This window comes from Henckelia pumila, chromosome 2 (assembly GCF_033568475.1).
Source record: "Henckelia pumila isolate YLH828 chromosome 2, ASM3356847v2, whole genome shotgun sequence".
Lineage (NCBI taxonomy): Eukaryota > Viridiplantae > Streptophyta > Magnoliopsida > Lamiales > Gesneriaceae > Henckelia > Henckelia pumila.
Genome location: NC_133121.1, coordinates 21,229,585 through 21,245,526, shown reverse-complemented (window position 1 = coordinate 21,245,526; position 15,942 = coordinate 21,229,585). Strand labels below are relative to the sequence as shown.

General features: G+C 36.1%; 1 protein-coding gene across 1 annotated transcript; it reads right to left on the bottom strand.

Moving 5' to 3' along the window:
- Positions 1-8,620: 8,620 nt before the first annotated feature.
- Positions 8,621-11,786, bottom strand: LOC140880873 (GTP-binding protein BRASSINAZOLE INSENSITIVE PALE GREEN 2, chloroplastic). The gene is made up of 3 exons (XM_073285723.1): positions 10,427-11,786; positions 9,650-9,817; positions 8,621-9,097 (listed from the first exon to the last, which is right to left on the bottom strand). Exons 1-3 carry the CDS (start codon positions 11,672-11,674, stop codon positions 8,693-8,695), a joined length of 1,821 nt encoding a protein of 606 aa, XP_073141824.1. The 5' UTR covers positions 11,675-11,786; the 3' UTR covers positions 8,621-8,692.
- Positions 11,787-15,942: the final 4,156 nt, after the last annotated feature.

Genomic DNA, 15,942 nt, shown 5'->3' with positions numbered 1-15,942 from the left:
ATACATATATTTGCATGATGAGACAAATTTTCAAAAATAAAATCCCTCATTTTAAATATGATTTAAAATTGATATCAAGATAAACAAAAGGGAATTTTAAATATTGTTTAAATATTCCTACCTTCCATCAACGATCAATGTATGTGATGCTACCCGCGGATACGGTCCGGCTCATATTATTGGGGGGGCCCGTTCGTCGGAAAGCTGTACATTGGATCGACACATGTTGTAAGTTGGGTGGAACTCCCATGGGATTGGCTCATATTATTGGGGATCCAAATGGCGATCGTCCATCACAACTTAATATTGATGGGTCATCTTGACATGTCACAATAAACGGCGTCATATTATTGGGCCCTTATTGGACATGAGGTAAAAATATGGAGGTTGCTTTGGAAGCAATTGGGCTCTACCTTTTGAAAATTATGGTTGACTGATATTATTCGGGACCATAGTTTGTCAATTGGACTCCATGTTTCCACTAAAGAAAATGTTTCTCGTTTTCACTAGAGGGTAGTGAAATCGTCAAAATAGTGGGAGTGTAATTCATAAAATAAAATTCGCCATATTTTATGTCTTAGTAAATTAATTAAACAAATCACTGATTATTGTCTGTTTCCTTTTCAGTATTTCATTACTATGAATTCGCGTAATCCACTACTCTCAATTCTCGATCAAAACAAGTTGACTGGCGCTAACTATACGGAATGGTTCCGTAAGTTAAAAATCATTCTAAATTTGGAGAAGGCTTTCTACGTGTTAGAGAAGCGTCCTCCGAAGGAAGCCCCGGCTAACACTAGTCCGGAAGAGTTGAAAAAGCTTGACGATTGGTGGGACCATGATGTCAAGGCAAAGAGTTATATGCTAGCATCAATGTCTGATGAACTCCAGAGGCGATTTGAGGATGCGGTGAATGCTGCTGACATTCACAGCGCACTCAAGGAACTTTTTGGAGCTCAGTCAAGGGCCGAGAAATTTGCGACTGTCAAAGAGCTCATGACATGCCGCATGCGAGATGGGACTTCGGTCCGTGAGCATGGGGTACACATGATTGGGCTCATTGAAAAGTTGGTAAAACTCGAACTGACATTAGAGCATGAACTCAATGTGGACTTGTTGCTTCTTTCACTTCCTTCATCGTTTGACGGCTTTGTGATGAACTTCAATATGAACAAGATAGAGGTCACCCTTGAAGAGATGGTCAATATGCTTGTGACTTATGAAGCCACACTAAAGAAGGATAAACCGGTACTCTTGGTTGGCTCCTCTTCTAACTCTAAGAAAGGACCAAGTGGAAAGGGTAAGAAACGTTCTGCCCCGCCCAAGAAGATTGTACCAAATAAGAAGGGAAAGGCCAAGACTTCAATTGAGATAAAAGATGAAAACGTTTGCCATTACTGCAAGAAACCCGGTCATTGAAAACGTAACTGCAAGGAATACCTCGAACAGTTGCGAACTGCAAATGGTATGTTTTACATTGAAATAAATGTTTCGCTTAATAATTCTTCTTGGGTATTGGATACCGGATATGGATCTCACATTTGCAATGATTTGCAGGTAATGACAAGAAGTCGTAAGCTAAGGATGGGTGAGACCCAGCTAAGGCTCGGGAATGGTTCTAGAGACGAAGCCAAAGCTATAGGAGACATTTATTTAGTTTTGCAGAACAATTTTAAGTTATTTTTGAGAGATGTTTTATATGTTCCGGATTTGATCAAAAACATTATATCTATTTCTATGCTTGATAGAGATGGTTTTTCTTGCAATTTTGTAAATGGGATTTGCAATATTTACAAGAATGAATGTTTGATTGGAAATGGACAACTTGAAAACGATCTATATAGCTTAAAATTAAAAGACGTTCCAATTAATTATGTTGATAAACCGGTAACAACAATTAAAAGGAAGGACGATAGTCAAAACCCGGCAAACCTTTGGCATGCTAGGCTAGGTCATATTTCCTCAAGGAGGATGAACAAGCTAGTGGGAGAGGGCATGTTTGATATGTCTGATATTAACTCTCTACCTACTTGTGAGTCTTGCCTAAAGGGAAAAATGACTAAATCTCCTTTCAAAGGGAAACCTGAGCATATTCAAAATCTGTTGGATTTGATCCATACAGATGTTTGCGGTCCATTTAGGATTGGTACTAAATGTGGCAACACCTACTTCATTACCTTTACTGATGATCATTCTAGGTATGGGTATTTATATTTAATGAAATATAACTCTGAAGCATTTGAAAGGTTCAAAGAATTCAAGGCTGAAGTAGAAAACAAACTAGGTAAAAGTATTAAGGCACTTCGATCGGATCGAGGTGGAGAATACTTAAGTACCGAGTTTTTGGACTATCTAAAAGAGAATGGGATTCTCTCACAGTGGACTCCTCCTATGACACCTCAGCTTAATGGTGTTTTGGAGCGTCGCAATCGAACTTTGTTGGACATGGTTCGATCCATGATGAGCTTCACTGAGCTCCCACCTTCGTTTTGGGGCTACGCGCTTGAAACGGCGCTATTGTTGTTAAACAACGTCCACACTAAAGCAGTAAATAAAAAACCATACGAGTTATGGAATGGCAAAGCTCCTAAGTATTCGTACTTGAGGATTTGGGGATGTCCTGCTTACGTGAAGCAGACAGTGGGAGATAAGTTGGATAGTCGATTCTCCTTATGTTATTTTGTGGGGTATCCGAAGAATTCAATCGGATATTATTTCTATCATCCTAATGAAACAAAAGTGTTTGTTTCAAGGAATGTCACCTTCTTGGAGAAGGAGTTCTTATTGGATAAGAAAGGCAAGATGATGGAACTCGAAGAAATTCGAGAAGAACCCGAGATACAAAATAACGATCCTACACCTCAAGAATCATCACAAGACACGCCTACTACTAGGAGATCCGAGAGGACTTCTAGGCCTCCTATTAGATATGGTCTTCTTCTTGAAGGGGATCAAAGTGAACCCGACATTGGATGTGATCCAAGAAACTTCAAGGAAGCAATTTCTGATGCGAATTCAAATTTATGGCTTGAAGCTATGCAATCGGAAATAGATTCGATGCACTCTAACCAAGTTTGGTCTTTAGTAGATCCTCCCGATGGAATTGTTCCAATTGGGTGCAAATGGATCTACAAGAGAAAGCTTGGGCCTGATGGAAAGGTATTGACCTACAAGGCACGATTGATGGCAAAAGGTTATACTCAAAGACAAGGAGTTGACTATGATAAAACCTTTTCACCAGTCACAATGTTCAAGTCCATAAGAATCCTTATTGCCATAGCAGCATGGTATGACTATGAGATATGACAAATGGATGTAAAGACTGCATTTCTTAATGGAAACATTAAGGAAGAGATCTATATGACGCAACCTGAGGGATACACATCCATGGGAAGCGATCATAAGGTATGCAAGCTTCAGAGATCAATCTATGGTCTCAAACAAGCATCAAGAAGTTGGAACCAGAAATTTGATGAAACAATAAAGGATTTTGGTTTCATCAAAAACCCGGAGGAACCATGCGTGTACAAAAAAGTAGTTAAGGATGCGGTAACATTCTTAGTACTTTATGTTGATGACATTCTACTCATGGGGAATGACGTAGGGATGTTGCAGTCAACAAAGATATGGTTATCAAGTAGATTCTCGATGAAGGATTTGGGTGAGGCCTCCTATATTCTTGGGATACAGATCTATAGAGATAGATCTAAGAGAATGATAGGACTTACTCAATCAACCTACATCGAAACCATATTGAAAAGGTTTTCAATGGATGGGTCCAAGAGAGGACATCTACCTATGTGTCATGGAGTTTCTTTATCCAAGTCTATGTGTCCCAAGACTGACGAAGATATAGAGAAGATGACACACATACCATATGCGTCAGCCATTGGTAGTATCATGTATGGGATGGTATCTACCAGACCGGATGTGGCCTATGCTCTGAGCGTCACGAGCAGATATCAAGCCAATCCCGGTCAAATGCATTGGAAAGCCGTGAAGGATATTCTTAAGTACTTGCGAAGGACTAAGAATGTGTTCATGGTTTATGGAGGAAGAGAATTGAAGTTGGAAGGCTACACCGACTCTAGCTTCCAATGTGACGTGGATGACTCGAAATCAACCTCTGGATTTGTATTCGTGCTCAATTGCGGTGCTGTCTCTTGGAAGAGTTCCAAGCAAGACACCACAGCGGATTCCACCACTGAGGCAGAATACATTGCAGCATCAGCTGCTGCTAAAGAGGCGGTTTGGATAAAGAAATTCATCCAAGAGTTGGGTGTAATTCCTGAAGCTGTTGGTCCAGTCCCGGTGTACTGTGACAACACGGGTGCCGTTGCTCAGGCAAAGGAGCCAAGGTCTCATCAGAAGTCCAAACACGTACTGAGGAAATACCACATCATCCGGGAGATTGTGGAAAGAGGAGACATCAGTGTCGAGAGAGTGGCCTCTACAGACAATATCGCTGATCCGCTTACTAAGCCCTTGCCAGGACCATTGTTTGACAAACATCGCGAAGCAATGAGATTACGTAGTATGACTAGTTGGCTTTAGGGCAAGTGGGAGATTGAAAGAGTGGGTGCCCGGTTAGCCAACTTGTGGCTAAGGGCTTTTATGACTCTATGTAAAACAATCTTTTGTTTAATATAATTTATACTTTTATAATGGTATTGACTTTATCTTTCTTCATATTGTTATATTATGATATAATATTGTTGTTTTGATAAAGACCTTGAATATACTATAGTGTATGTACGATGTGGTAGCACATGGGGATGGCTATCATGAAACACATCTTATAGTCACTGTATATTCTAAACTGTTCCTAGTCAATTGAGCCGTCCGCAAAAAAGGGATAAGGATCGCTCGAGATTGAGACTAGCATTTGCGATGCCGAGTACCACGTTTCATTGGTATGGAACATAGAGATGTTCAAAGCATGCAAATGGATATTCATATGATGAATGATCGAACTACCCTATTCGGACTTTCCAAGTGGTTATCACTTATCGAGTGGATAAAGTCCGCGGTTTTGGTTGTACACCATTAGTCCTTATTACTTGAAACATCATTGAGACTCTATATGCTAGTACTGTACTTTGACTTGTTTATCGACTCTATTGGGGTAATCAGGTGTCGGGATTGGGTACAGTTACGACACATATATGAGTCGATGCTTTGTTGTCAAGGATTCACCACATACTTGCGAGTGTGGATATCCTATGCGATCTGAGGAGATATTAGTGTGACGAATCTCTGGCCAGAGTACATGATGTGTTTTAGGTTAATGGTTATCCTAGTAACACATGTGATGTCACTAATTGATCTCCAAGACGTAATGCATAGTTATCGAATCTCGAACGACTCTCGATGTACCAATGGTTGTTGATTCGATCGGGATATTTGGTTGAAGGGATCGTACTGTACGCTAACCAAAATCTACTGGTTCTTGCAGGCACTATCAGTAATACCTAGGGAATCATGGGGCGATGTTGCTAGGCGCTCTTACCATGATTCGATGGGTAAGTCGGAAATTGTTGTTCCGAGTCACAAGGAGTTGTGAGCCCACGGCTAGCTGTATTCCTGAATCATTGAGGGTTACACAAGTAATGGATTACTAAAACCCCGTAGAGATAGTTAAATTTAAAGAGTTAAATTTAATGAAAGAGAAGTTGTACTTCTTAACTAAAGGGAATGAGATTTCCTAAAATGACATAGGGATGAGCATTTTTGGAAATCACTGAATTCGGATTCAGAAAAATTATCTTGACTCTAAAAGATGCAGAAATGGTTTCTGTGCACATTGGTGAAATCAGTTTATCAATCGGAGTCACGATGAATTTTATATTAATTTCTATAACAACGGGCTTGGCTTGTTGGGCTTAAGTTATGGATTGTGGGCTTTAAGGAGTTAGAGTCCTGATACAATTATAACTAGAAATTATCTATAAATAGAGGTGTTGGGTTCGAAAATCAATGACATTGTGTCTTATAATTTTCGAACACTGCATAAATAATTCTAAGGGATTTTTCGAAAATTCCTTGCTCCTTTTTGAGAAAATTCGGATTGTGATTTTTGTGAAAAATTACAATTCTGAATTAACAGATCATATCTGTTTATTTTCTACGCAAAACTTCTGATTGATTTCTAGTGCAGTCAATCAGAGGGTTTCTGTTTTTTGTTCGTGGACCTTATTTCGGTGATTAATCGTGACGCCATCAGTTCCCGGAATTTACAAGAAGAGCAGATTAAATTCTGTTGGTGTCCATAATCTCGCTTCGAGATTTTAAGGTAAAATATTTAATTGTGATTATTTATTTTACTTACACAATTTAATCGTAAAAGTTTTGATACCCAGATATGGAATCGTTCCATATTAATAAAATAAATTTTTAAACTTCCGCTGCATCGGATATCAATTCTAATTGATCTGAACACCGTTTTTCAACAGGTGCCACCTCAGCTGGCGCCCCAATTTTGCAGGCTAACATTCCTCTATATATATATATATATATTGCATCAGTTTAAACTTGCTTTCATTGTCACTTTGTTTGTAAATTTCGTCTTTGTAATATTTGTATTTCGGATGCATCGAGTCAACAACAATCATGTTTGGTTTTTGTCGTTAATTTGATCAAGTTTCTTTTATTGTTCCCTTTCATTTTGTATTATAACGTTGTAGTTGTATTGCCGTTGAAGCTGAAACCAATGGTGGATTTGGGACTGATCAAAGCGCTTGAAAGAAGTTGGAAATCTTATATTAGCATGATTAGTGCTTGGCACACCCTAATTTCTCATTTATATATTTTATGTGAAAACACTTGGATTTCTGGTTGAAGTCTGGAAAAAGCTCGGTTACAGCCAACACAAGGCTGAAAACTAAAGTGGCAGAATTTACTAACAATGATGGTACGTGGAATGAAACAGCTCTACAAGCATCCTTTCCTCGCTTTGAGGTTGAAGAAATATTGAATATTCCGATTAGCATTAGGGGTGGGAATGATAGGAGATACTGGAAATGGGAAAAAAATGGAAAGATATTCCGTTAAAACGAGATACCAACTTCAAATGGGTGTTTTTGACCAGATTGCTCGTCATCTTCACAATCAACATGGCGGAACATAATTTGGAATCTAAGAATCCCTCCTAAGGTGAAAGATATTTATTTGGCGCGCTTCTTTTAACTAAATCCCCACTGAATTTATTTTGCTTAAACATCATGTGCCTATTTTTATTTAATTTTTTTTAAAAAAATGGCAATAGCCACAATATTATTGATAATAGAAAACATTACAAGGAGGGGACTAGACCATTACCTCCAAAATAACGTAAACATAAGTTGCACTCCAAGGTGCCTAAACATGAACTAATAGAAATTTAATAAAACCACACCTACGCTCAAATGGAAAGCCTACTAAAATTTATTCCTAGGCCGAAGGTTGTAACCCGAAGACAAGTAGCTCTTTGCTGCCTGCTGGAATTCCTCTTCCTCATCGGATTCAAGTTGGTGTTCTCACGGAGAACCTTGTGCATGGCTAGAAGCAAAGGATTCACTTAAGTGTTGCATATAATCGTTAAACTCATCCGACCCAAGGTCATCATGTGCCTACTTCGGGTTTGTGTTTCATGTGTAAATCATCCATTGCGATTTGCGAGTACTTGTCATACTTTATTCTTCTACTATGTTATTCGTCACATTTGGAAAGAGGGTAATTTTTGGAGTATTATCAAAAGAGTTCGGGAGTTGTCTTTTTTGGATATATTTTCTGGCGTTTCACAAGAAGTATCTCGAGAAGAACTAGGACAGTTTTGTGTAATTTTCTGGGCCGTGTGGAATGAAATCTGCAGCAGAAAACATGATATCTCTTTGTCTTGTAAGCCATTTCACATAAATTGGGCGTTGAATTTATTCCAGGGATATGGTAAGGTTGAAAAGGCTCTTTCATTGTCGGACAATAATATCGTGGATAGAAGAGCTGCCAAATGGGTAAAACCGGAAGTGGGATCAGTTAGACTGGATGTTGATGTTAGATTCGACGATCTTAAGAGACATTTTCCACAGGTGCCTTTGTACGAGATCATACAGGGAAGATTATAGTGGCTCCAACGTCGAATATTCGCAACCCAGACTCGATTTTAAGGGGAGAGCTTATGGCTATGGTGCTGGTCTTTTGCTATGTAAACAGAATGATATTGAGCATTGTCATGTGTTCTCCGACTCTTTGATTGCGGTTTGAGCAGTGAAAGCAGCAACAGAGTACTTGGGACCGGAAGGTGTCATAATTGGAAAAACTAAGGAGCTTTCATAGATATCTCTCATGTGACGTCGAGCTAATAGGACTGCTCACAAAATTGCTAGTTTGATGCATAATTATGCTGATCTTATTGTATGGAATGATCTTTCGGGATTTCCTTGGTTACAAGAAGCTGTATTGTGTGATATTATGAAATGAAATTTGCTTTTCCTTTAAAAAAATAAAAAAATTCTTCTTTTTGTCACGTACACATAACGGTCCGAAACTAGAATTCAATATACATATATTGTGTTCCAAATATTGTTCCTCCAAAGTAGGAGGTTTCAATTGGGACAGTTGCTCTTCCAAATTCATGATTCTTAGGAACGTTCTACAAGCCGCACCATGCTCATGCCTAAAGAATCGACTCACGACTCGGCCATACGAGACTGACTGATCATGACTCGTCCATCGAATCCTTTGAACTTGAAACCGTGCTAACAACCAAAGGCGAAGATGCACCAGGAGACGATACACTCAACTTTCCATGTTTCGTCTTCTTATCTTTTGGGAGATTCTTATTCAAAGCTTTGTCGGCTTTGGAGACTATATCTGAAACTGAAAAACCCGCAACTTCAAAATTGATGGATCTTTGAGGAAGCAGAGAGTTTCTAACAATTACATCGATTCCTTCATATGTCCAAACACCTAACCGAGCCTCTCCCTTGAGTCCGATGGCAAACCAACCAAGACCAGCAGCAGCTATATCTACCGAACTTGAATCCCACCATACCCCAGAAACATTAAACTCCTTTTTCACCCACTTGCCAAGCTCCTCGATTCGCCCCTCTCCGATTGGAGGCTGAAAAAAGGATATATAGAAAAAGAAACTAAATCATATATTTGCGTGTCTCAAAATAAGAGTTCGAAAAACAAAAAAAATTGAAGGCAACAATTGTATCCACTATCAAGTGTGATTATCTATTTGGGATAAAAAAAAAACAGGATAAAAGGCAAACGTGACACGAGCTATAGGAGTTCAAATATTTGAGTTAATATCACAAGCCATATTCTTCAATATAATGGTAGGTGGTTGGTTCCACAATTGCTACTAGACCTTACGTCACATGTTTGATTATTACGAACTATAAGTTGACACTGTTGTGTAGAATATTTGAAAGGCAATGCTTGGAATGCAGTATGGTTAAAAGATCTGGTATTGCATACCATAAACTATAATGTTTAATGCTGTGACAAATGTTCCGGATCAAACAATAAATTTCTCATGGAACACACTCCAGAATGAGAAGACCAATAAAAAAAGCACTCATCGTGTGTGTTCAAGCATATCATGGTTCGACAGTAAACAATAAGAAATAGAACTTAAAGATCAACGGTTAGTAAGACACTATACTTGTAATTGGCGGCCAAAATGTTTCTCTAGCATCATGCAAGAATTATTGCTCTTTCCCATATGCAAAGGGAGCAGAGGCGAAGCCCACACCGTAACGTATATGGATTCTACTGATGATTCTTCTACATCCAGCCTTATGAGTCCACCAATATGAACTGAATGCCCCGCCTGGTAACATTGGCATTATATACGCATAAACAATTATCTCAAAAGTCGTCGAGGAAAGTTGTGTATCCAACTAAGGTTCAATTCAGAGATATCAAATATACTTCATACAACTAAGAAAAGACAATCAACTTAAGCTGTTTGTTGAAGATTTGATAAGCATCTGTCCAGGTTTAGCTAAACGTTAAGGTAATGCAAAATACACTTTGTCATTTGACTTACAGAACAATAATTCGCAAGAATGAAGCTTCAGGCCATCAAACAAAAGAGTGCGGAAAGTTTTATGCTACCTTGCTACTCCTACAGGCCAGAACCATAAAAGTACTTTGATCATACCTCTCTTAATATGTGCACAGGGTGAACTAAGTTACCAGATGCCTTATCTGTTACGCTATGATGCCAAATTTCTCAAACCAAACCCAGCAAATTAAAAGAAGAGGCCAAAAGGTTAAGAAACAAGAAATTTGTAGCAACAAGGAGCAAAATGAATCAGTCACTACCATATTTCTAATTATCCCGCCATGCCTAAAAAGATAACATTAGAACAATCAACACAAAGCATTTAGCTCAAGTATCAATACACTGAAAAATTCACCAGAAGGGGATTTTAACCTTGATTCTATACGTTTTCGGCTTCAATTCCTTTTCGATACGAACTAGCTTCTGTTCTTCAGCATTTAACCTACTTGAGATCTGATGAGGATTCAAAAGCCCGGGAGTATCAAACAACTTGGCCTTCCCTGGAAGCACTCCCTCCACCCTCACAATTCCTAAGGTGGTACCCGGAACAGGAGCCTCCGTTAAATGAGTCACTTTGCCCCCAACACATTTCCCTATTGCATTAATCAATGTGCTCTTTCCAGCATTCTGCGCCCCCACCGCCCATACATGGCCTCGTGGCCCCACCATTTTAACCACATCATCCAACAAATTCTTCACTCCCCAGTCTTTCACAGCACTAATTAAATGCACGCTGCTCAACTTTCCGGCCCCATCTTCCCTTGATCGGGTCCGAACCCAATGCTCAAGCTTTGTTGGTGAAATGGAGCTGGGCAAAAGATCAATCTTCGTAACCACTAATATTAACCTAGGGACATTACCTGGTTTCCCCTCCTTCCATGACCCATCATTTTGATCGCTAATCCTGGAGATCAAACTAGCTACTTTCCTAGGGAATGAACCGTCGAAATCTGCAACATCCACCACCAACAAAACCACAGTTCGTGCCCCACTAACGGACATCAACCTCCTCCCAACAGTGTGATCAAAATCAAAATCTGGTAACAAGTTCTCCACACTTGGGTCCCTCACCTTCCCATAGTACCTCAAACTATGGCACCTAGAACATACAATGGGCTTCTCAATGACCAGTTTCCCATCCAAGCTACCAAGATTCGAGCTTTCACAGAAAGAGTGATCGTTTGTTTCCAAATCCTGAGACGTCCCAACATCTATAATCTCATTCAGAACACCCCTTTTGAGGGAATCTGAAATCTCAGACTCATCAACAATGGGATCCATTTTAGTGAATTTCTTGTAATGAGGGCCTTTGGTTAATGGCTTGGTAAAGAACCCTGGTTGCTTACCGTCAGAATCTTGCATGGGTACACCACAGCCAACGCAAATGTGAAAAGTCAGTGAAGTGGCATCGTCGTAATTTCCATCCCTGGTCTGCTGCAGAAATGAAAAAGATTGAATCTTTTCAGGTTGGGAAGAAAAGGGTCGGTTGAATAAGGGAATTGGCACTAGGGTTTTAGCAGGGTTTTGAATGTGAAGGCAATCAAACACAGCATCGGAAGCTAGAGAAAGTGGAGCGACGAGCTTCTTGAACCTCAATAATAACAGATTTCTCACAATCATTTCCTCGTATTTCCGCTTGGATTCAACTCAGCTACGCTACGTACTCAAATTGGAACAGATTCAAAAATTGGAACAGGGGAAGATTAGTTGGGGAAATTTTAAGGCAAAAGACTCGGACCCAGTGAGTGTGTCTAATTTTTAAGTGGGTGTGTGTTTAAGTTTTGTTGGCTTCGTTCGTGCGATGCGATTAATAATGTTAAGATTATTAAAAGATAAATAATGTATCAGATAAGAATATTTAGTATTATATTAATAAGGTGTATCAGATAAGGATATTTAGTATTATGTTAATAAGGTGTATGTGTTTTGTACGTGTGAAAATAATGCGTATAAAAGAGGGAGTTATATTTTCATATTCCCTGAACCAAATATTATTTACTTAAAAACCTATTTCAACCCATATTCCCAAATAATGTAAACCTAGAGCACAATCATCCTCCTTCATTGCTATGAAAGTGCTTCATATGTACTCAACCCGTGTCAAACAAAATTGCATTTAAGATCAGTGTTTTATGAAACAAATTATGGGTTTCTCAGTAATTTATATACCAAAAAAACTGTCGGTATCGCAAAAACTTTAAGGACAACTTACAAATCACTCCCCAAATCAAACTTAACTTTGTGTTTACTCCCTAGTTGGTTTAAACTTTGTTTCAACTCCCTATTGCTTAAATTGTTCCAAAAATGCCATTGTTCTTAATTTTAATCATTATTATCTCCTGAATTATCAAATGTTGAATCGGATTCAAAATCTGATTCAATTGATTCATCAAGATAATAAATATTTTCATCTTCTGATGAACATTCAATTGTTTCAACTGGATAAAATCCAATAGTGTATAATTCTTCTAAAAGTTTAACTTTGTTTTTCTTTTCATTTCGTTTTGGACATTCATTTACATAATGTCATTTTTCATTGCACAACCAACATGTGCAATTCTTCCCTTTACCTTTTGGGCAAGGTGGTATTTAGTTATCGAACTTTTTATAAAATTTTCGTCTATAAGGTTTCTTGAAGAAATTCCTTTTGAATTTCTTTTTATTATAAGGAATGAATTTTCTATTAAAAGATTTATAAGGTTTATTTGTTTTATTATGTTTTTGTCGTTTTCGATGTTTGTGTGACATGTTTGTTTTACAACCATACTCTTTTACTGTGAATTCCATTTTGTCATAGCAAAGTTTATTGTTTTGTTTGTAGGATTTGGAAATTCTTTTATTTAACATTACCTCATGAAATTTCTTTGTTATTATATCTTTGATGAATTTAATAGCTCCTCCTAATGTTTTGGCGTAAGAGCTAGTTAAGAATTTATCTTTACTGTTTATTGGATTATTAGGTATTTTATTAAAAATACTTAATTTATAATGTTTCTTTTTATCAGCGTCTATTAATTGATAATAGTTTGTTTCATAATCACAAATAAATTCTTCTATATAACATAAATTGCATAATTTGATATTATCTAGGATGAAAATTGCTCTATTTTGTTCTATATTTTTGGCTACCAAATTGGCATCATTGTTTGATACTCCTAAAAATTCTTGGTACAAGACATCAACAAATAGTTCGAAATATCGATGTCTAGTCATTCCTTGTGGTAGATTAGTAATTACCAGGTTTTCAGCCCAAGGTCTTACTGCTCCTACCAATGTCATTTTTATCATTCCATGAGTTAATACTTGGACGTTCTCGCTTTTATCTAATAGTGTTGTTAATTGAATTTGTACTGATAGTTCATTTTCCCAATGATCTATCCTTGATTTTCTTTCCTTAGTAGTAGAATATCCTAAATCTAGAATATTTTGTTTTACAAATCTTGATGTTTTTGATTCTTTGAGAATATCTCTAACATCTTTATATGATACAGAATACTGGTCTCTATTATATTTGAATCCTTCATTTTTGGTGCCACTACCACTGCCTACATTCATTCGTAGAGTTAATCGTGGTTTAGAATCATCTTCTGATTCTGGTTTTGATATATCCATATCTCTATATTGTTCTGTTTCTTGATGAGAATGATACATTTATTTTGTATTTATTCATATTTGTTCATAATCAGATTGATATGTTTCACTAAACATCTTCATACTTGGTTTTTTCCATAAATAAGGGGATTTTTATACCTTGATTCAATTTTGAATGGTTCTTCCTCTATTTTCCCTTTTTCCTTTATCCTTTGGAAAAATTTCTTTAAGATAGCTTAATATTTCTTTGCAATGTTTTTCTTGTTCTATTATTAATCTAGTCGTAGCTAGATCAATATATTCTTTGAAATTTTTCTCTAATTCTTGTATTGTTAGATTGATCTTGTTAATTTTATTTTCTAAATCTCCTAAATCTTTTTCTAATTTTGTTAAGGATGTCATTACGATGAGGTTGATTCATTAACAATAGCTTGTTTAATTTTAAGAATATTCTGATTCATTGTTCCAATATTTTCAAGGATATATTTATCATTTCTAGCGAATGATAATGATCTCCTTGGTGAAGAATGTTTCGTTATTTGGAGGTCATCTGAACTCCATATTTTATGAGAATTTATTTTTTCAATAAATATTTTCTTGGGTGTTTCAACCCTTGTGATGTCTTGAAAGATCATTGGAATCTCGATCATTTCTTTAGATTGTGAATTGTGCGAATGCACACTGTTTGATAATGCCAATCCAACAACATAATGTATGCTGATTGGTGCATTTCCTGATCTCATTAGATCATTTATTTTAAAATGGTATTCGAGTGTTAAAAATCTGTTAATATCATTATCCTGAATAGAAACTGAGAATTGCAGATATAAATAAAATTTAAGTTTTGAATAACATAAATTTCCTATAATTAATCCTAATATGGAATCTTCATAGTTGTTTATTCATTTATCTCGTACAATAATTTCAATTGGTGAATCAATTCCTTCCCTGAAATGAGCTGAAACTATTATTTCAAGTCCTCTGATAAACATATATTTTAATTTATTTCTTTCAGATTCTTTTGTTCGTTTCATAATTGACTCTACCTCTGTTGCTGTTACAAGTAGTGTTTTTTTTTTTTATGTTCAAGATTTATCCGTAAAGATTTTTCTTTTGTTTTTAGAGAATAAAATATATGATTATTTTTTGGGTTTAATGTTTGAGATATTTTAGTAAAAATTCCTTGACTGATTAGCAATTGTTGCGAAGAATTATCGTTTTTAAGTTTCTTAATTTCTAAAAAAATTGTTGATTGAATTTGATATTTAAATCATATTCTTTATTATTCTTAAACTCTTCGATTTTCAGATATGCCATCAATAAATAACAGAAGATCTTTTTTTTTTTTTTAGATTTATTAGTCTTTGTTCAATATTTGTTATATCTTGAATTATTAAATCATCTTCTTCAGAATTAGAAGAGTGATTTAGGGCTCTTTCATGAGCCTTTAATTGTTCTTAGTCATATCTATTCTGAAACTAATATTCTTAGTAGCCAGATTAAATATGCCAAGTTTATATTTTGATCGTACTGAAGTACATCTCTTATTGATCCAACATTTTTTTTCTTGAATCTCATTTCTAGATCTTATAAACATATTTGTCTATTTAAATATTTTTTCAAATTCTTTACCTAGAGGTGATTTGAATTTTTTAGATCCTGATGCCATAAATATTTTAGTAGGTCTCTTTAATTAATAACATTGCTCTGATACCAGATTGCGAAAATTACGGAATTAATCATTATCATCATAATTAATCTATATCTTGTAAACTGCCTCTTATAGTTTGTTCAATTAATTTGGATTCTAAATAACATATTAATTTTTTCATCAGATTATATTCTTCATATGTCAAAAAGTATAATGGATCTGTGTTTGTCATATTTTTAATTTGATCTTATAAGTCTTGAAGCTTTTTATTTAAAATGTGTATTTTTAGTTTAATAGTCATTCTAGGCATGTTTAGAATTTTTATAACAAAATTTATTTATAACAGATAAATGATTTGAATCCAATTTGGTTTCATTCATTGGTTACTATTATGAATTTTTATTGATAAACTGATTCAAAAATAGTTAAATCAAAATTATTTATATGATATTCATGAAATATATCATATTCACGATCATCCTCTGTTTCAAACCAATTTTTAACTAGTAATTTTCCGTTTCTTATAAAAGATAGTGGCATAATTTGTTTACAAAGACTTGAGAGTTAATCTAGTATGATAAGGTTTTAAATAATTTTGAATTAAGGGCAGTGACCGCGTTAATCGGTGTGAATAAATTCAACTGGC